The sequence below is a fragment of the Canis lupus genome, chromosome 21, assembly GCF_048164855.1.
Source record: "Canis lupus baileyi chromosome 21, mCanLup2.hap1, whole genome shotgun sequence".
In the NCBI taxonomy this organism is placed as follows: Eukaryota; Metazoa; Chordata; class Mammalia; order Carnivora; family Canidae; genus Canis; species Canis lupus.
Genome location: NC_132858.1, coordinates 54,052,265 through 54,074,469, shown reverse-complemented (window position 1 = coordinate 54,074,469; position 22,205 = coordinate 54,052,265). Strand labels below are relative to the sequence as shown.

Genomic DNA, 22,205 nt, shown 5'->3' with positions numbered 1-22,205 from the left:
GGGGTGCTCAGGGGCGGTGGGCGTGTGCTTCCCACACATGCCCTTACCTGGCAGGTGTTAGAGACGTCAGGTGGCCTCACCTCGTTTATTGTCCCAGGCGTAGAGTTCCTTTATCCCCAGCTCATTGAGAGACTTGGAAAGCTCCAGCTCCTCCCCAGCAATGTTGTCCCTGAGGAGGACCACGTGCTCCGGGCTGACTTCGCACTTTGCACAGATGACTGGGAGAATGTTCTGGAGCGGCACCTCGGGGCTCACACGCACAACGGCCTTTTGCGTTCGTAGGTAATTCACTACCAAGCGCACAGATTTCTGGAAGAACACCCCGGACGAAGGAGCTCCGTTAAGTGTGTGTTGTCACGCGGCTTCCACCCTCTGCCTGTGTGCTGGGGCTGACTAAGGCAAGCAGCCCCAGCCCTTTGTCCCCAGCTAGGCGGGGGGGGGGGGGGCACGGGGGAAGCTGAAAAGCGAACAGAGAATACCTGCAGTGATAAACTCACCTTAGGATCTCTCACTAGGGAACGAGCACTGTGAGGGATCTGGATTTATGATCTAACACCTACGCTGTCTTTCAAGGATCCCAAACACACCCAAACACGAGGCGCTTACATGTATTTTGTAAAGGAAAATCGTTTCAAAGTGTCATGAACAATTCAATTTAAAGAAAAGCCCTCGGGGCCCCTGGGTGGCTCAGGGATTGAGCATCCGCCTTCAGCTCAGGGCGTGACCCTGGGGTCCTGGGATCAAGTCCTGCATCGGGCTCCCCGCATGGAGCCTGCTTCTCCCTCTGCCTGTGTCTCTGCCTCTCTCTGTGTGTCTCATGAATAAATAGATAAAATCTTTAAAAAAAATAAAAGCCTAAGAAAAACCAAGATATCACATTTTTATTTAAGTAGCCAAAAGACCCATGTAAATATATTAATATCTATGTAAATATATATAATGTGTATATGTGTCTGTGCAAACATATATTTTTATAGATTCTGCACACATATTTAAACCAGAAAAGGATAACTGATACACAACGGACATATATGTCTAATAAAGACAGACATCATAATCAGAAGAAAAAAATCAGCGTGACTAAAGCTGATTCTAAACATCTACTGATAAACTGGCCATCAAAAAAGAATTAAATATACCAAAGTTTCACGCAGTCAGCTTGTCGTTGGCCTTTACTGATGTGACATTGTCTGAAAATGCTGGAAAGTGGCCACAGTAAGTGTTGAGTTGGATAAAACCTGACTTAGGTGGGTCCATGTCCCTTTCCAGGGTACGGATCCCACCAATTACAATTTACCAAGCCCCCAAACCTAATATTTACAAAAGATGGACTGTTGGCCAAATCTCCATTTTTTAGAAGCAGAAAAATTTAGCACCTATTTCCAAGAATCGAATACCTTTTAAATGGAGCTAAAAGACCCAAAGCAAAGCTTTATGAAGAAGTGCCGTAAGCAGCCGGACTTCCCCGTGATCAATAAGCGAAAGCCTGAAATAAATCTGCGTGTAAGATACTCTCCAAGTGCAGGAGTAAACATTTCTGACCTCTGTGTCTCCAAAAGCGAAAGCTTCTGGTTTTCCCATCTCTTTCGGAAGAAGTTCAAATCTCCCCCCATTTTTTTCCCCTCGGCTTCCTGGGCCAGGAAGGCCTCCAGGATGGAAAAGGAGAATCTTTATGACTAGCTCAACAAGGCAGCGGCTGGGTACTTGTGGTTAAATTTATTTATTTATTTATTTATTTATTTATTTATTTATTTATTTAAGATTTTATTTATTTATTCATGAAAGACACAGAGAGTGAGAGGCAGAGACACAGGCAGAGAGAGAAGCAGACTCTATGTAGGGAGCCTGACGTGGGACTCGATCCCAGGACTCCAGGGTCACGCCCCGGGCTGAAGGCAGGCGCTAAACCGCTGAGCCACCCAGGGATTCCCTTGTGGTTAAATTTAAATTGATCAAAGATTAAATACAACGAAAGGCTCCGTTTCTCAATCACACGAGCTGCCTTGCACCTGCTTAGCAGCCACATGTGTCCAGGAGTGACCACTGTGGAAAGTACAGAATTATAGCCCATTTCCACCTGCGCAGGGCGTTCCAGCGGCTAGCTCTGCTCTAGACTGATCCTTCTTCTATAATAAACAAAGGAGCTCAGTTACCATGACGAGTATTATTCAAGTCATGGGCCCTCAGGTAACAGAGGGGACCCCTTCCCCCTGCCTCCACTGCCTCACTGACCTCAGGGGCCTTAGGTGGGCCGGGCTTCACCTTCTCTTCAGGAACTTTCTCTTTGAGGAATACAGTGTGAACGTTCAGGGTCCCAACTAAAGTATTTGGCTTAAAACTCAGAGGCTGTTGGGTTTCCGAAGAACGGATCTCGAGGGCGTGGTGGGATGGATTCAGGTGGTTCTGAAGGCAAAGTTCAACCAGTAGGTCCATCATGGCATGGCTGGAAAAGGGGAACACAGCACACCGATTAGGCAAGTTTGCACCCTGCCTCCCGTCCAGCTGAGTAAGGGTCAAACCCACACACCAGTAGGTGAGAGCAGATCGGTCATGCATAGGACGGGCAACCACAGCTCGTGAATTCTGGTGCCCGACTGGGCAGCGCCATCCTCACATCTCCAACGCTGGTAAACCACAACCCAAAGAGCAGCTGTAAGAGGGTTCTATTTGCAGTTAAGTCCATGGATGCGTGGACTCGAATCCTAGAGGCTAATTAGCAAGAGCAATACTGCTAACCACTGAATATTCTGTGATCCAGAAGTATAATGTGCCTTAAAAAATGAACATTTAAAAAAAGATTGTATTGACTTATTTTAGGGGGAGGAGGAGAGGGAGAGAGAGTCCTAAGGAGACTCGGCGCTAAGTGCGGAGCCCAACGCGGGGGCGGAGGGGGGGGCTGGGTCTCCTGACTCCGAAGTCATGACCTGAGCTGAAACCACAAGTCGGTTACTCAACCAACGGAGCGCCCCAAAACTGAAAATTTTAAGCTGTAGGTGATAGCTAAAAAGAATCATGTCTTTTTAAAGACAAAAAAAAAAAAAATCCCTAAGAAAATGACCTTGTTTGAATGTCAAAGATGGTCATAATGTCCCCATCACAGGGAATCACTCACGAAGGGAGGGGAGTAACAATCCAGATTACCCCAAAGAATTTCCTTTGCCACATTTACATCCACCTGGCAGACGGTTTTCATACCTAAAGCTGGTCCCCCTGCCCCTAAATCTCCCCGGCAGTGGAGCATCACGCCGCCTGTGAAGAAGGCACAGGTCTTTCCCGGGATCTAGTTCTTAATCAGGAAGTGACATGGCAGTTAATTCAGGCCACAATCACGCTTTTGCAGGCACCTGGGGGCCCGGGTGTGCAGACCAGGGGCTGCGACACACAGATGGCGGCCCAGGCACCCGCCGCCCACCCTGAGGGCCGTGAGCTGCTGGGGGCCCCGGCTCCAGGCAGGAGAACCCCGGGCAAGGCCCCGGCCAGAGCAGCTCCCCCAGGTGCCCTACTCCTTGTCCAACTGCCTCAACAGAAGATTAATCAGTCCTGCTCGGATTGGCACAAGGTTGCTGCGCCCTCCTCTGGGTCCCTGGACTCCGAGGGGGTACTTGGTGGGGCCGAGGCCGAGCACAGCCTCGTAAGTGCTCCAGCCACGCTGGCTCCTCATCCTGACACTGATTCCTTGGGCTCCGGCGCTAAGACCATCTTTACTCCGACAACTGGCTTAATGCAATGCAGCCAAAATGCTCCGCGACATGATGCGGCTGCGCGGAGAGGCCTCGGTACAGGAAACAGGCTTCTAACCGGGCTCACACGGCGTCCCAGCAACCAGGTCTGGGACGTGGGGTCTCCAGGGAAAGGGGCAGGCTCGGACCTCAGTCTGTTGGGGGCTCCTTTCCTGTCCCGCTCCTCCCATGCGGGGAGCCCGATGTGGGACTCGACCCCGAGTCTCCAGGATCACGCCCCGGGCTGAAGGCAGGTGCTCAACCGCTGGGTCACCCGGGTCACCCTGGGGAAGCAGCTTCTCAACAAAACATTTGGGGGGCAGGGGGCAGGCGGATGAAGCAAGAGTTCCCAAGCAGAAGATTCTGTGTGCGGGAGGGTTGTCTCCTCACACTTAACTACTAAATTCGGGGGCGGGACGTCTGGGGGGCTCAGAGGTCGAGCACCTGCCTTCGGCTCAGGGTGTGATCCCGGGGGCCCGGGATCGAGTCCCACGTCAGGCTCCCTGCATGGAGCCTGCTTCTCCCTCTGCCTGTGTCTCTGCCTCTCTCTGTGTCTCTCGTGAATAAATAAATAACATCTTAAAAAATAAATAAATAAAGTTGGGGGAGGTAAAGGCAAAAAAAATTAAAAAAAAAAACAAAAAAACAGAAACAAAATAAAACACTGTCCGAGCACGATCCTGAAGCCTGGCCACCGTGCGTGCCCGTGCGAGGATCGCCGAGGCCGTTGCCAAGCACCCGGGCCGGGGCCACGGACTGTCCTTCCAGCGGCAAGAACGCGGGACAGGATGAGGGGCTCCCGCAGGGCATCGGAGGGGAGCTCAGGTTCCGAGAGCCGCGTCGTCCTCCTTCCTCGGGGCTCCGTCTCTGTGACTCCCGGGGGGACGCGGCGCCCCGATAGGCCCAGACGCGGGCTGCGCTTAGGAAGCGGGACGCGCACCAGCCCCAGCGGGACCCGACCCACTGCTTGAGCTCACCTCGCGCCACTGCCCGCAGGGCCTCCAGTGTGTGTGACCCTTCCCAGGCCCAGTCCAGACGCTACCTGATTTACCACTTCTCGGCCACACGCTTCTTAGGATCATGTCCGCATAAAATGAGGTGCAGGCGGGAGTGGGGGGCCTCTCTGCCATTTCCCACCCCACCGGTTAACCCGCCCCTGCTGGCATTTAAGGTGCCCAACTCCCAAGAGTATGCAATCCCTCCAAAGCTGCTTTGATGCCCCTGCAAAAATTTACCCAGAAAGATGGGGCGGGGGCGGGGGGAGCCAGAGCACAACGGCAGCGACCGCCCCCCTGCCGACGGGCGGGGATGCTCTGCCCCGTCCCCGTGGCCTTCCGTTGCGGGTCTGCAGCCCTGGGCTTCCCTGACCGGTGTCACTCGCCCCCGCGGGGCCTCAGCTGGGCCCTATGCCGCTGCCACAGGATAGAACTTTCCTGAGCCTGGAAGAGGCGGCCTGCGTACTCACACGCATTCTCGACGCCTCTGGAGCCTGGCCCTCCACACCCGGCCGCTGCCCCGCACGCAGGTGCCCCGCGCCGGCCGGCAGCTTTGCCCACCCCACGCCCGCTCCGGGAGGTTGCACATCCTTCCGCGGCAGAGAGCTGCCTGGGCAGGAGTCCTGGCACTGCCTCTCACCCATTCTCCGACCTGCCTCCCTGAGCCTCAGTTTCCCCACCGGTGAAGGCGTGTGGAAGGCGCGCACCTGTTAGAGACTTAGATGAATGAACGCTTGTAAGGCCGCGAGCCTGGGGCCGGGCGTGTGGTACGTGTGATGTGCTTTGCAAAACGCAAGAGTCCATTTGTTCACGTCTTTTCTACGTTGGGTTCCTGCGTGGAGGTGCCTTCTGTGGCTGGAGCAGAGCATCCCTGCATGTGGCTGGACTGCGCTCGGCTCTCAGCAAGCACCACGGTGGCCCAAGACTCTCAGGAGCTAGCGTCCTTGAGACGCCGCTTAGTCAGCTTTCCCCAGTCTGCCGGAGAAGGAAAATAAGGCAACCGGCCGCCCGCAGAATGCCGAAAGAAGAATCCGGTGTATTGAGAACAGGGGCTGCAGGGGCGCCTAGGGGGCTCGGCCGGTGAGGCACCTGCCTTCAGCTCAGTCATGAGCTTGGGGTCCTGGGGTCGAGTCCCGTGTTGGGCTCCCTGCCCAGCGGGGAGCCTGCTTCTCCCTCTCCCCTCCCCACAACTCATGCTCTCTCTCAAATAAATTTTTTTTTTTTTTTTAATAAAGTCAACTAGATCATCAGTGCTAAGAACCCAAAGCACACCCACGGGGCCTCAGGGGACACCGAAGTTTAACTCGTAATCCGAAAGTCCGGGCAGGTTAAAGGTAAGAGAGCTGGGCCTCCCCTCAGGGTTTCTGAGCCTCTAGGACTGGTCTGCGGGTCTGCGTTTCTACCAAGTTCCCAGGGATGCAGCCACGGTTGGTCGGGGCCCACACTTTGAAAACTACTTTACTCCTAGTAACTCATGAAATGAGCATTTAGGACAAATGCCCCAATTGGATAGAAGGTCCCCTCAATGCTGAGTTTACAAGTTACATCGAGGTAGCTACTTCTGGGGGCGCCTGGGTGGCTCAGTGGTTTAGCACCACCTTCAGCCTGGGGAGTGATCCTGGAGACCCAGGACCGAGTCCCGCATCGGGCTCCCTGCATGGAGCCTGCTTCTCCCTCTGCCTGGGTCTCTGCCTCTCATTCTCTCTGGGTCTCTCATGAATAAATAAATAAAAAATCTTAAAAAAAAAAACAACAAGCATCTGACTCTCGGTTTTGGCTCAGGTCATGACCTGGGATCGTGGGATCCAGCCCCGCATTGGGCTCCCTGCTCAGTGCAGAGTCTGCTTCTCCGTCTGCTTGCTCCTCCCTCACCCTCTCTTTCCCTCTCTCTGGAATAAATAAATCTTTTTTTTTTTTTTTTTTTTCAGGCAGCTACCTCTGGACACGATGTTTAAACGAACACATTTAACGTGCACTTAGTTCGACTAAACTGGTCGAATGCAGCTTAGTTTCTTACGTGGAACCAAGGACAGCAGGTGGCCCTGAGCCGTGAGTAAGGCCAAAGCCGAGAACGCGCGGCCTAGCAGCTTTGTGTGGCATCGGAGAGGCAGGATACGGCAAGATGTAAGCGGGCCCATGGGAGACCCGTCCCCATGGATGAGGTCAGGTACCAAGGAACACACGGACAGCACATCCAGCAGGACGACAGGGAGGCCAGGAGGCAGAAGAAGCCACAGCCAGAGAAGTCCATGGGTCAGAGGCTCGCCTCCAGGCTGGAGACTAGGGTCCCTGACGAGAGTCTGGTCTTGGGGAAGCCAGGGTCCTGGGCCCAGCAAGAAGCCCCGAGGGCCGCAAGAGCAGCAACGCGGCCAGGGAGGGATGCCTTCACCTCGTGCAAGTCAGAAGCCAAGTCATCAGGACGATGGCTCCCCCTCACAGACCCCAAATGCCTCTTGGGGCCACACAGCCCCCACAGTCTGCAGGAGGCCTCCGTGTGTGGCACCAGGGAGAGCAGGGGGGTTGCCAACTGGAGAGACGTGCCGTCTCTAAGGAATTCAGCCTTTCAATATGCCAGTCAGAGTGTCTTGACCTAGAGTGACACGTGCAGAGGCTGGGAGCCTGACAGTTTTTGTGGTCACATGTGATTCCACGAGCTGTTCCCTGGACGAGTGTGGACAGGTGGATTCAACACGAGGAGCCTGCTGGTTAGGTTCTCACCTTGGTGGCCTGTGCTCTCTCTCTCAGTCTGGCCTCACACTCTTTGACCCGTATCTTTGGAGTCTGAGCCCAGGTCTTCCACAAGTTGGCCTTCACTGTGTGCTTCCCTCTTGGCCTGTGAATCAATGCACTCTCTTGGGGCTCCATCTCATGACCCTGGGATCACGACCTGAGTCAGACACTTAACCGACTGAGCCACCCAGGTGCCCCTGGACGCTGTTTTGAGGAGGCCAGTGTGCCCTACACGTGAGGAAAGTCAATGTTCTGATGCGTTGGTTTCCTTATGACTTGCCTGCTGCTAGGATGGAGCCTTGTGTGCCCACTGGCCTGCATACTCTTGTTTGATGGAGACTCGGGGGCTCACGACGGCCCATAGGAGACTCATGAGCACACAGCCGCTACCCCGTCCAGGCTCCTGCATCTCCCCTCCTCAGTCCAGGTTCCAGCAGTACTGAATTCCCCATTTCTTGCACAAATTGGTGCAAATCTTGCAAATGAGTTTTATTTCCTTCTGCTCACTGGGATGTCTTCCTCCCCGTTTCTTCAGAAATGTCAGGTATTCCGTATGCATTTCGCTCAATGAATAAATGATTATTTTCTTTCTCTCTTTCTCTCTCTCTTTTAATATATCAGGATCCCACAAAGTGAGAGTTCCCCGCTCTATGACTGGGATCACACCAAAACCCGACCAGTAACGGCACTCACTGTGCGCCATTAAATAGCGGGTTTAGCAACGAATACACCTTGTCACGGTAGTAGTGCGCAGTTCATGACCTCCGGTCAGCCCCATCACCACCTTACCTCCTCCCCCCAGCAAAGATGCTCGGGAAGAAAATCAGGTAGAACCTGGTGTCTGAGGATCAACGATTCTGACACTGTCATCGTTCAGCTGCTCTTGGGTCTCACGCAAACAAGCAGGAAAATGCAGCCTTCATAGGGCAGAAGCATTTCAGAGAGGTGGTCCCTAGGAACAGTGCACCAGGGCCTGGAAGATCAAACATGGTCTCCCGGCTGATTGGAAAGATGGTCTAACCATTCACGTCTGGCCACTGTGACCCCCGCAGGCTTCGTGTCCCAGGAATTTTTTCTGGGCAGATTTCAGGGCGGTGAAAGCACTCCATAAGGTACAGTGCAGTGGATACGCATGCAAACCCACAGCTCATACTACACTGGGCGTGGAGTCTCATGCTGACGATGGAGTCTGGATGAGGACATGTCCGTGTAGGTTTACTGATCACAAAGAGCACCCCACTCTCCTGGGGGATGTTGATCCGGGGGCAGGAGGTATGTGGGAAATTTCTGTACTTTCCTCTTACTTTTGCTAGGAAACTAAGACTGCTCTAAAAAAACCTGAAGTCTTCTAAAAAAAGATATTCTTCAAAAAAAAATGTAAATCAAACTAAACCAAAGCAACCTGTTAGCCAGTTATTTCAAGAACTGTCTTCACCCGGCCGTCTCCCCAGAACCTCTTTAACTCACTGGGCACCAGAGAAGAGCAAGCTCCCCCTTCAGCTCTGGGCATCAGGAGCAAGAGGCCCTACCAATGCCTCGAGGGGCAGGGTGGATGCAGGACACCCAGAGCTGATGGGTGCTCCCAGCCTCCCTCCTCTCTGTCCTGGAGCAGATGTGCTCCATCCAGAAGGAACACGCAGACCCAATACCCATGTTGTGAGCCTGGGCTGTTTGATAAGCTCCAAGACCTAAAAACTCTTGCACAGCTCTAAGCACATCCACGGTGAAGAGGGTCTGACGGCTTCTAGAGGAAGAATCACAGGGATGAACACAGAGGGAGATTTCCTGGATTCTGCAAAGGAGATGTTTGCCTTTTCCTGCCCCGGCCCCTTGGGCACGTGTACCAACGTGGACCTGGCTGCTGTTTACATCAATGCAGCTCCAACTCTCTAGAGGCTGACGCAGGTTATGAAGCGTACCTACGTCAGTGTACTCTTTTGCCTACGGGCATTGTCTTCTCAAGAATCTTCTTTAAAAAAAAAAAAAGATTTTATTTATTTTTTCATGAGACACACACAGAGAGAAGCAGAAACACAAGCAGAGGGAGAAGCAGGCTCCATGCAGGAAGCCTGATGCAGGACTCAAGCCCAGGACTCCAGGATCACACCTTGAGCCAAAGGCAGATGTTTAACTGCTGAGCCACCCAAACATCCCTCAAGAATCTTCTCTCTCTCTCTCTCTCTTTTTAAGATTTTATTTATTCATTGATGAGAGGCACAGAGAGAGAGGCAGAGACATAGGCAGAGGGAGAAGCAGGCTCCCTGCAGGAAGCCCAATGTGGGACTTGATCCTGGTACTCCAGGATCGCGCCCCGAGCCAAAGGCGGATGCTCAACCACTGAGCCACCTGGGCTTCCAAAGGATCTTCTTTTTTTAACTGTGCCCCAATAAAAGTGATGGAGCTGGTGGCCTCCTTCCGCCATCCATATGCAGTGCGGGGAACGCCATCCCTAAATATACCCCGGAGCGTTTCCCTTAGAATGGCCTGGAACATGGGAGTGCCTGGGTGGCTCAGTTGGTTGAGTGCCTGACTCTTGATTTCGGTTCAGGTCATGATCCCAGGGTTGTGAGATCGAGCTCTGAGTTGGGCTCAGCGTGGAGTCTGCTTGAGATTCTCTCCCTCTGTCCCTCCCCCCCTGCTCTCTCTCTCTGTGGCTAAGATAAATGAATCTTAAAAAAAAAAAAAAAAAAAAAAAAGAATGGCCCAGAACACAGATTCTCATGTCATAATCTCTACAAGAACAGACTGGGACTTTTATCTAAATTTCTAAATCCAAAGGAAGCTTTAAAAAAAGAAAAAAACAAATCAGTCACATGCAGAATGCAACCCCCAGACTGCAATCACTAATGATTTCTCTAGGAGAATCTTTCGTGTCAGGAAAAAGCCCGGTGAAGGGGCCAATTATACGTTAGGAAGTGCTTGCTGGTCCCACAGGAAGGTAGGCATGCTCTCTAACAGAGCAGAAGAGGAAAAGCACATTGATTAAGTTAGTAGATCTATTTTAAGCAGGGGCCAGGAACTGGACCTCGACCCGCTGTGGTATTATTAAAGAGGATGACACCTAAAACCACGTCCCCAAGCGAGCAGCTGCTGAATCAGCGCCAGTCATGATGCCAAGGACCCAGTTAAGGAAGCCCACGGGCTGCTGCTCCAACTCCCTTAATCCTGCAGGAAGCCTGAGAGAAGGGATTGCAACCTACTGCTGGAAAAGAGGGAGGTACTTTAACACTCAACCTTTAAGGCTGCACGTGTTCTCACGGCGCCACCGCCGTGCTACAAAATGGTAGTTTCTACTCTGCAAGGGGAAAGAAAAAATTTTTTTGAAGATAAAATTGAAGAATGAACTGAAGTTTGAAAATGGTCCTCAAAATAATATTCGTGCTTGTCAGGCAGGCGTTCCATCTCTCTGCGTGCGTGTGCAGAATGGGACTCATGGATGAGAGTATTGGAGACAAGGACCCACAAGGCCAATTTCCTAAGAAATATGTAACTAGGCTGAGAGTGGCAGGGGTCTCATGGGTGTTCGCCTATCGACAGACTCATCGAGGAGGACGCAGTAAACGTGGAGTTTCTATATGTTAATCATACCTCGATAAAGTAGTATTTTTTTTAGTGTAACTTAAAATTGGGTTGGGGGCACCCAGGTGGCTCAGTCGGTTAGGCATCTGCCTTCAGCTCAGGTCATGATCTCGGGGTACTGGGATTGAGCCCTGCATCGGGCTCCCTGCTCAGTGGGGAGGCCTGCAGCAAGCTTCCTCCGGTCACTGTTCAAATATCCCATGGAATAATTTTTAAGAGGTATGCACCGATTTGCACATTAAGATGCCACCCAGGATTTTCATTCTAAAGCATAAACAGCTGAAGAGTGTGAGATTTCATCAAGAACCCAAATACTGATATTTTATTTATTTTTTATTATTTCTTTCTCTTTCTTCTTTCTTTCTCTCTTATTTATTTATTTATTTATTTTTAAAATATTTTATTTTTTTCATGAGAAGCACAGAGAGAGAGAGAGAGAGAGAGAGAGAGGCACAGACACAGGCAGAGGGAGAAGCAGGCTCCCAGGAGGGAACCCGACACAGGACTCGAACCCGGGTCTCCGGGATCACACCCTGGGCCGAAGGCAACACTAAACCACTGGGCCACTCGAGCTGCCCCAAATACTGATATTTTATAAAGTTTTCCATCGCTCTGTCGGCACATCCACCAGAATAAAAACACCCATGGTGATGTGATCTCCACCATTATCCATTTTTAAAAAAAAATATTTGAGCAAACTGCTTTTTAAGATTGAGATATGTCCGATCATTCTCTGTTCTCATTTTCTGAGAAACGCGACGCCTATTCCCTCCTGCCTCAGAATTAGACAAATATGTCTTTACGCCACGGTTGATCGCTCCATCATACTCTTATCGTAAAAACTGTACGAACACTGAGATTTAATCCTTTGCTCCCTGTGACTTTGTGAAAACATGCTCTTATACACTGAGCTATCAGGAACAAGGGTCGTAGCCCCAAATCGATCAAACAACATGATGCATTTGGAGAAAAAAAATCAGGAATTCTTTTGGTAATAAAATTCTTAATACTATGATTGCAGGAGGCTTTGCCGATGTTTCAGGTGTGCCTGCAGTGGCTGGCGTGCGAGAAGAAGGGGCCCGTGACCTTGACCGCAGGCACATTCCCAGGCAGGTCAGATCTAAGAAAGGACTCGGGTGGACATTTCGGGGCTGGAAGCTGGTTGGGTCGGGGTTTGGTCATCAGTGTAAACATGCATTTGGAAAATCGACCGCTGGTTGTATTTCCACCTCTACGGGCCAGCCTGTCAGTGGGCACTGGAGGGGTCAACTCGGGAGGCTGCCCCACTGTCTAACTTCGACACCCAGGGTGCTGGCACAGGCTCTGGGGGCTGGCCACCTGCGTGGAGATGCCCACGGGCCTGTGATGCCCTCCTCCGAGCACCCCCTGCGCCAGGACGGAGCCGGGCAGCCCGTGCTGCCCAGGGATGCAGAGGGGCACTTAGCATATATGCTAGGGCATTTCAGGTGAGCCACTTCGGCTTGTCATCTAGGCCCAGATCTGTACCCTGGGCCCCACGTCCCACCGGATATGGGAGCGAGTGCAACCCAGCAGGGTCCGCGTCCCAGGTCTCCTCGGCCCCGGGCCTGGATGGCGGGGACCCGGCCCCGAGGCGCACCGACCCTTACCTGCCATTGACCACGCTCTTCTTCTCCAGGCCGCTGGGCAGAACCACGGTGACGGCCACCGCGCTGTTCCGCAGGTTCTCCTTCATATGCAGCAGGTGCGGCGGGGGCCCGGGGGAAGCGTCCCGGCGCGGCTTCGGTCCGCTGTGCGCGTTGGGCGTCGCGGGCCTTCCAGGAGGCGGGGGAGCCCGAGCCTTCATCTTCCTCCTTAAACAGCACAGAAGGAGCGCATGAGGCGACGGCGTGCGAGCGTGCCCTGAACACAATCGCCGTGAGCATCGGCGGCTTCGCGGGACCTTCCCTCACGCCAGAGCATCCTTACGAGTATTTCTCCCTCCTCGGAAAAGCCTCCCGAGGGATGTGACCTTTTTAAAATCGTTATATCGGGATCCTTCGATACTAACAAAGGGGCCTCCACCCGTGGGCGGCCTCACTCTGGCTTCCACCCCTGGCCCCGCTCCGGATCCGTGACGTGCCCAGCCGAGGGCCCGGAACGCCGCCCCGTGACGCCAGGACACGTTAGGATGGCCTGAGGACGTCCTCAATTAGCCCAGGAGTCCACCCAACCAACACCCGCCCACAGACCAGGGCGCGAGGGACACGGGTGAGCGTGTCGTCACCTTATTCCTCACTACGCTTGGGCCTCTCCGTCCACTCTGCCAACGTGTGCACACGTGACACCGAGTCACCCGCTCTGATCAACATGAACATTTTGAGGGATTCTCGTCTCTGCTAGATTATTCAGGAAGGCGGACGACCTCCTTGATACGTGTAGCTGGTTCCATACACGGGGCCATCTACGTCTACGTGTGTGTAGAGATGCACGCAGAGACATTATGTGCACCTGAGGGCCTCACTTTACGTTTCCCCAGGTATTTTCTAGGAGCCAGCATTCGCCCAGCACCGGGGCTGATGCTAATAATAACCTTAGGAAGGTCACCTCATTCAACCCTCAAAATATCTGGCGGCTGAGAAAATAGCGTGTCCCAGAGATTGGTGGCTTCCCTGAAGGCCCATGGTCTTCGGTGTCGGACGAGGATGGGAAGCAGACGTGCCTGGTCCCGGGGGCCGCTCCGCCCGCCTCGCCCTGCCTTCTCCTGCTCATCCACAAAGCGCTAAGGAGCTTAAATGCTCCCGCAGCACGATCTTCTTGGGGACGCTTGGGCCCAACGTATCAGGCGTGGAAATTCCACACCTAGAAAGTGGTCCTAAGAAATAATCCCCCAAGAGGGCCCGTGGGAGGCTCAAAGGCGCTCCGTCCCACATCATTTCCAACGGCAAACAAAGTAATCGAGCCACAGGTCAACAAGAGACAATTTCAATAAAATACGGTGCTTTAAAGACAATGTTATACTGGTGCTCGGAAAATACGCTCTAACGGCTTGTAATCTGCCCAAATAGTGGCTACAGGTTTTTTTTTTTTTTTCCCTTAGGAAAACAGAGTTTTTTACAAAATTTCATTTTTAAGAGAACTATGCATTATAGCGATAGGTCATCAACAGCCTAGAAAGACGCACTAAAATATCTCCGGGTTATGTGTATGACTTTTTGATATTTTCACTCTTCTGCATTTCCTACTTTTTCTATAAAATCACTTATATATACATTACTTGTAAATCGAAAGAGGTTGCTTAAACTTGGCGGGGGGGGGGGGCGGGGGGACGGGGGACAGCAAAGGGGATTCAGAGCCGAGCACAGGCCACTGCCATTCATGTCACTGGTTAAGGCCAGGATTCAGGGTGACCTTCCGGTCTCCTCCTCTATGGTGACAGGGAGACATAAACTAATTCCCTTTCCTTCTTGGTAAAAACCTTACATCTGGGTCATAATTTTTTTTATCACTTGACATACTTTCTTCCTTTCAACTTACAGGAATGACAAAAGTGAAGTAGCCGTCACATACTGAGCGTGTGGAAGGGCCGGGTCTCATCGGTTCATCCGCCCTCCCGATGACGCTCCGGGGAGGTACCAGCCTTGTCCCCCCTTCACGGGTGAGGCGTGCGGGGAGCTAGCATCAACCCGGACGGTCTCGGGCGCTGCCCTCTGCAGCCCGTTAGGAAGAGCAGATGTCCCCCCATTTTACAGACAGGAAAGTCGAGAGGCGCAAAGGCCGGTCACAGAGTCCTTCATTAGTGCGCCTCGGGCCTAGGGCTGGGTGCTTGGGCTCTGAGCAAAGCCACCTGCTATTCATGTTTCCTCCCAAAAGTGCTTTCATGGCGGAAAACAAAACAAAAAATTTCCATCCTGGGGAAACAAGTCCATCTGCCCAGGGAGCGCTCTGTTGCTCTCCGGCACTAATAAAGCCTTCCCGAACTCCTTCTGAGTCAAAAAGGAAGCAGCTCCTGATGCGTTTTTTAGTGTCTCGGCTGGCGCCGCGATGGGAATAGTGGCAGAGAGAGACAGAAGAGACCCCTAGGTCCCCCAGCTTCTCCCCCACGGACGTCCCCAGCCGCTGTTGCCTGCACGCATGCAAGGTCCTCCTAGCCGCCGGCCCCTGCCCATGGGCCCTCCGGCCTCCTGGGACTCCCGGATCCCACACCCAGAGGCCGAGCGCCCGCCCCGGGGGCTGTGCGTCTTCTCAGAGCTGACCCCGCGTGCTGCACGCTGACCCCAGCCCCGTGCAAGACCTGCAGCCCCGCAGGCCGCAGGGATCCGGGGACGCTTCCCGTCCAGCACGGTGGGATGTGTGCACGTGCAAGTTTGAGCGTGTTACGTACACACTGAAGTCAGCCCACGTTGAAAACACTGGGGAAGAGCAAAAGGATCCAGAGAGGCCCTGAACTGCTTCAGAGCACACGCCGGGTGTGTGCTTCCACTTGGACTCCGAGACCCGATGCCATCGCACACCCGCCCCCCTGGGGCTGCAGCTGCATCCAGGCTCCCCGGCAGAGCCCGAAAGCCGGGGCTCCTCCCTGGCCCTCAATTCTGGCCCCCCTCGCTCTTTCCCACTCGCCTGGCAGTGGGTCTTATGATCCCAGCTCCTGGAAAAGCCACAGCACACCCCCTTGCCTCTGCCCCGGCACACCTGCCTTGAAGGCTCTGCTCAGCTCCAAACCACATCTTCCCAGAAACCTCTGGGTGCCCCGGCCTAAGGACACACGGCTGGGGCCGGTGGTCCCCCCGCTGCCCTGAGGAAGCCTGCGGGAAGCCTACCACATGCCCAAGTCCCAACACGGACCAGGGGGCTCCGTGTCACCCGAGGGCTGGGGAGGATAATGGATCGCGCCGCTTCCCCAGGATGGAGCCCCCTTACCATCACGACAGCACGTGGTCTTAGTCGCAAGTTCTGTATCATTTGCTGGAAGCAACGGACAGATTGTAAATGTAGACATCGATGAATCTGTGACTTCGCATTTTCATTTTTCACGGAACAATATCTGCATATTTTGAGGCGCGCACACGAGCCACTTTGCCCACACCCAGCACGGTGCCCGAGGTGTAGATGGAGTCGAGGCCCCAGGTCAGAGGCCGTGTGCGTGACCCTGAGCGCACAGGCCCCAGGGGAAGAAAGCTGCTCCCCGCTGGCCGAGACACTGGACACACCACCCGCCCCCCGCTGTCGACCTGCCTTCCCCACACGCCAATCCTGGTGCCTCGTTTCTTGGATTGCATGTAACATCTCTGGAAGACAGCAGATGCTTGAATTTTTAAAAGATTTATTTATTTGAGAGAGAGAGAGAGAGAGAGAGCATGCATGAGGCAGGGGGAGAAGCAGAGTCCCCACTGAGCGGGGAGCCCGACGTGGGACTCGATCCCAGGACCCTGAGACCATGACCTGAGCTGAAGGCTTCGCCGACTGAGCACCCGGCGCCCCGACAGCAGAGGCTTTATCAGGACTATTTAAGCCCTCAATATTTAGACACCTCCCGGCACATCTATAGGCATTTACAGACCCCCCTGATGGTGGTGCCGGCCAAGGTGCAAGGCACACAGGGCCGAGCCTGCAGGGACAGAGCCGACTTAGCAGCTCTCGAGGCAGGAATGATCCTGAAGGCATCCGTGCAGCGTGCCTTCAACAGGCCGGAATTTGGAGACATGAGGGAAAGACAAGAAGGGAGGCAGGAAGCGCTGGGGAAGAGATGAAGCAAAGGATGGCCTCGTGGGCCGAATCTGCTCGGTGCACCGAGCGCCGCGGATGCTCTGCACCTCCCGGGTCTCGCTGGATCCTCGGTGCACCGTGCTCAGGTGGTTCCGAATAACAGCGTCCCACAAATATTTGTGGATTATCTGCATCAAGGTCGCTGAGAAAGTGGGAAGGAACCAGAAGGTGGTTTTCGTGTCTGTTTTGTTCGAAAGAGAGGCCCGGCTCCTGTAGGAGATAGGGTCTGATTGGGAAGCGGGGCCGAGGAGCTACATGATCCAGAGCCAGTTGGGGATCCCGGATGATCTGTGGGACCCAGGGTCGGGGGTGGGGGGAGCCCTGCTGGAGGCGGCCGGACCGCTGAGCACAGTTCTGGGGATGAACGGCCCGGATGAGAGGGGAGGCAGCCTGTGGGGAGGGTGTGTGGCAGGAAGCCTGGTGGGTCCCCGAGAGGAGGAGGAGGGCCCCACAATGTTTGGGGTCCTTAGCCTCTGACTCCAGTGCAAGGCTGGAAACAGAGGACGTGCTCTGGGAGGCGATGACCAGGTGGCTTTCGGTGGCCTGGCTCTGGGAGGGCTGTGACCAAGCGGAGCCAAGTGCAGGCAAGGGAGGGAGCACCTGCACGGACTGAGGATAACTACTCCCCGAAAGCTACCGAGGTCCCCACCTGGAGCCTGCACGGCTGCAGCCCCAGCCGCCAACATGCCCTCCAGTGGGATCCCCTGCACCTGGGGGGCGCACGTCTGCAGCGGGGAGGGGGTGAGGGCTGAGCGGATGCATGGTGCTCACCACTTGGCCTGAGCCCGGCCTGCTCTTAGCCTCGGACCTCACCCTCCACGTCCCAGGCAAGCCAGCAGGACCTCAGCCTCTGTGCGTGGGTCTCTTCTTTCTGGGTCTCAGCTCCACTGGTGGCATCAGGGGCTGGGCCGTAGGACACTATTCTAGTACACTAACTCACAGATGATGAGCCCCAAACTACCACTATTACATTATGATTAGCATTAGGGCAGTCGCTACGCAAGAAAAAAAAATCGGAAATGTTGGCAAAGATGTGGAGAAGTTGGGACCCTTGGGTTCTGCTGGGGGGAATGCAAAGTAGGGCAGCCACTATGGGAACTGGTATGGAGGCTCCCCCTACAAAAAAAAAAAAAAATTAAAACTAGAGAGACCAAAATTCCTCTTTTGAGTCCAGGAACACCTTGGTCAGAGTACAGGTTTGTTTCCAGAACGCCGCAGCACAGCCGCTGTCACAATAAAACCAGTCAAATGAGGGGTTTTTTTGGTTTCCCAGTGCATATGAAAATCACATTTACACCGAACTGTGGTGTTAAGTATGCAAGAGCATCACGCCTAAAAGTACAATGTGCAAACCTTAATTTAAAAATACTTTACTAAAAAAAAAATTTAAAAATTAAAAAATGAAATACTTTACTGCAGGGCCCCTTGGTGGCTCCGTCGGTTAAGCATCTGGCTTGATTTCAGCTCAGGTCACAGTTTTAGGGTCACGAGATTGATCTCCCCATCAGGCTCGACATTCAGTGTGCAGCCTGCCTGGGACTCTCTCTTGTCCTCTGCCTCTCTCCTGCTCATGGGTGCTGCTGTCTCTTTCTCTCAATAAATAAAATAAAATCTTAAAAAAATATTTTACTGCTAAAAAAGGCGTCATCTGAGGTCTCAGACAGTCATAATGTTTTCACCGGTGGAGGGTCCACCTCGCTGCTGGCTCAGGGTGCTGGTGGCTGAGGACAGCGCGGCCACGGCCATTTCTTACACTAAGACAACAATGAGCTTTGCTACGTGGATTGGCTCTTCCTTTCGTGAATGTTCTCTCCGTAGCAGGTGATGCTGTCTGATAGCATTTCGCCCACAGAACTCCTTTCAAAGTTGGAACGAATGCTCCCCAACTCCATCACCACCGCTTTATCGGCGACGTTTCTGTAATGTTCTGAATCCTCTGCTGTCACTTCAACAATCTTCACAGAGTCTCACCAGGAGTAGTTTCCATCTCATGAGACCACCGCCTCCGCTCATCCGTAAGAAGCAACCTCCATCCATCAAAGTTTGATCCGGAGATGCAGCAAACCAATCCCACCTTTAGGCTCGACTGCTAGTTGTGCTCGTCTTGCTATTTCTGTGACACCTCCGGTTCCGTCCTCCGGGACAGTCTTGAACCCCTCAAAGTCATCCATGATGGCTGGCATCAGCTTCCTCCCAACTCCTGCTCGCGTGGACAGTTTGACACCTTCCCGTGAATCACGAGAGTCCCCAACGGTATCTAGAGCGGCGAATCCTTTCCAGAGCGTTTGCAATGGACTTTGCCCAGATGCATCAGGGGAATCGTCGTCTAGGGCAGCTAGAGCTTTAGGAAATGTATTTCTTAAATAATAAGACTTGTATGTATACAGTGGGATATTCCTCAGCCATTAGAAATGACAAATACCCATTTGCTTCAACGTGGATGGAACTGGAGGGTATGATGCTGAGTGAAGTAAGCCAGTCGGAGAAGGACAAACATTATATGTTCTCATTCATTTGGGGAATATAAATAATAGTGAAAGGGAATATAAGGGAAGGGAGAAGAAATGTGTGGGAAATATCAGAAAGGGAGACAGAACGTAAAGACTGCTAACTCTGGGAAACGAACTAGGGGTGGTGGAAGGGGAGGTGGGCAGGGGGTGGGGGTGACTGGGTGACGGGCACTGAGGGGGGCACTTGACGAGATGAGCACTGGGTGTTATTCTGTATGTTGGTAAATTGAACACCAATAAAAAATAAATTTATTATTAAAAATAATAATAATAGGAAGACTTGAAAGTCAAGACGACAACTCGATCCATGGGATGTGGAATGGATGTTGTGTCACAGGCATGAAAACGACATTGATCTCATTGTCCATCTCCACCAGAGCCCTTGGCAGGTACGCTGCCGGCGAGCAGTCCTATTTTGAAAGAAATCTTTTTTTTCTGCAGGGGGTCTCAGTAGTGGGGTTAAAATATCTCATAAAACATGTCATAAACTGGGCAGCCCTGGTGGCGCAGCGGTTTAGCGCCGCTTGCAGCCCAGGGCATGATCCGAGAGTCCCGAGATCGAGTCCCACATCAGGCTCTCTGTATGGTGCCTGCTTCTCCCTCTGCCTGTGTCTCTGCCTCTCTCTCTCTGTCTCTATGAATAAATAAATAAAATCTTAAAAAAAAAAACATGTCATAAACTGATGTATCAGGCCTTGTTGTTTTATTTACGGAAAACAGGCAGAGTGGACTTTGCACAAATCTTCAGAACCTTATCATGCAGCATAGACTTTGCACAAATTTTCAGAACCTTACGATTTTCAGGATGGCAGGTGAGCATCGGCTTCGGCCTCATGTTACCAGCTGCAATAGCCCCTCGCGAGAGAGCCAGCTGTCCTTGGAAGCCAGGCGCCGACCTCTCCCCCGCTAGGAGGTCCTGGATGGCATCAGGGCCCCACACAAGGCTGTTCGTCCACACTGGAAACCTTCATGAATTCTCCGAGCCAGACCCTCCGGATGACTTGCTGCGGCTTCTCCATCAGCCCCTGCTGCTCCACTTTACCCTTCTCTGCTACGGACTCCGCTTCGTCCCTTACACTTCACAGATCAACCTCTGCGAGCTTCAGACTCTTCTCGGGCGGCTTCCCCACCTCTCAGCCTTCAGAGAATTGAAGAGTCGGGGCCTCGCTCGGGATCGGGCTTTGGCTTCAGGGAATGTTGTGGCCGCTTTGATCCTCTTTCCAGACCTTGAAGACTTCCTCCGTATCAGCAATAAAGGCTGTTGGCCGTTCTTATCATTTGTGTGTTCACTGGAATAACACTTTGAATTTCCTTCGAGAGCTGCTCCTTTGTGTTCGCAGCTTGGTCGTCACAGGAGATCTTGCTTTCAGCCTGTCTTGGCTTTCAACGTGCCCTCCACACTGAGCTCGGTCATTTGTAGGTTTTGATTAAAATTGAGAGACCTGCGGCTCTTCCCTTCACTTGCAAACGCACGGGGCATTGTGGGGTTATTAAGTGGCCTCATTTCAGCCCTGTTTTGTCTCAGGGAATGGGGACACCCAAGGGGGGGGGGAGAGAGAGAGAGAGAGGGAACCGTGGTCTGCAGGGCACTCAGAACTCACAAAATAGTTCAACGAAGTCCACTGTCTTTCATGGACATGGTTCGCGATGCCCCAAAATAATTACAATAGCAACATGAAAGATCGTGGATCACAGAGCACCCGGACAAATACAATAATACTGGAAAATTTTAAAATATTGTGAGAATTACCAAGATGTGATACAGAGACCCAAAGTGCTGGAAAAATGGTGCCAAGAGACTTTCTTGTAAACCTAACATTTACATTAAAAAAAAAAATGCAGTTTCTTGTAAACCTAACATTTACATAAAAAAAAAAATGCATCTGTTTGGTGCAATAAGGCAAAGCACCATAACATGTCTCTGTCCATACCCCAAAGGACTGAGAGACCTGAAAAGGTACCCCCCTCTGTCCACAGCAGCCTTATTCACAACAGCCCAAAGGTGGGAGTGACCCAAGCACCCGTCCCTGGATGGAAAAGCAAAATGTGGTAAGTACATATTCTGGAATATTCTCCAGCCCCAAAGGAGACACATTCTGAAGCTCGCTACAACACAGATGACCTTGGAAGACCGTATCCTAAGGGGACAAGCCAGAGACAGACAAGCAAGTAGGCTGTGATTCCTATTACTTGAGGTTCCTACAGAGTCGGACTCCGGGAGATGCCAGGGGGCGGGGAGCTGGGGGCACTGATAGGTTTTGAGTCGCGGGTTTCACAGAGTTTCGGTGGTGCCAGATGGAGAGTTTGGGACACTGGCCTCCTGATAGTGTGACCAAGGCCCCATGCAGACCACACGCTGGCCAACGGTTAGCACACTTAATTTCACGTTACTTGTCTTTGGTTACAACTGAATCACAAAATTTCATCCTAATAAAATGAGATGCTCATCCTGGTGAGTTTATCACGTCCGGCCTCTAAGCCCCTCACAGGGCTCCCTCCCAGGGACCCCTCAGCCCCCACCCCCAGCTCCCTGGCACAGAAGGAGTTCTTTTTGCTGAGCACCCTGGGGGACAAGAAGGCGATGCAGAGCTTGCCCGGGGTGGAGGGAGGCTGAGGCCCCCTTAGAGCGAAGAGGGTGGGTGAGGCTGTCCCCGCGTACCCCCCCGCCCCGGGAAGGACGCCTTCGGGAGCCGGGCCACAGGCTGGGCTGGTGTTGGGTTAGGCTTGGCTGTGCCTGGGGGCACGGCGATGGGGTCTCCCCTGCCTGCCTCTGAAGTCCTCCTCCATCCAAGGAGCACCCACAATACCTGGGGTCGGGCTTGTCTTTTCGAGGACGTAACCGTGTGCCAGGTGGAAAGCAGAAGCCGCCCAGGTGGACAGACAGCCCAAGCTCCTCCGAGGCTGAGCACTGTCTCCACACCACGCGGTCACAGCGCCGCCGGCTTCGT

General features: G+C 53.0%; 1 protein-coding gene across 1 annotated transcript in view; it reads right to left on the bottom strand.

Moving 5' to 3' along the window:
* LOC140613197 (protein cordon-bleu-like) overlaps positions 1–22,205 on the bottom strand; it is a 144,210-nt gene that overhangs the window by 84,298 nt on the left and 37,707 nt on the right. Inside the window, exons 2-4 of the mRNA XM_072791705.1 lie at positions 12,652–12,855; positions 2,233–2,443; positions 81–309 (exon numbers count right to left, since the gene is read on the bottom strand). Coding sequence (XP_072647806.1) covers positions 81–309; positions 2,233–2,443; positions 12,652–12,855 — 644 coding nt within the window. The remainder of the gene's footprint in view (positions 1–80; positions 310–2,232; positions 2,444–12,651; positions 12,856–22,205) is intronic.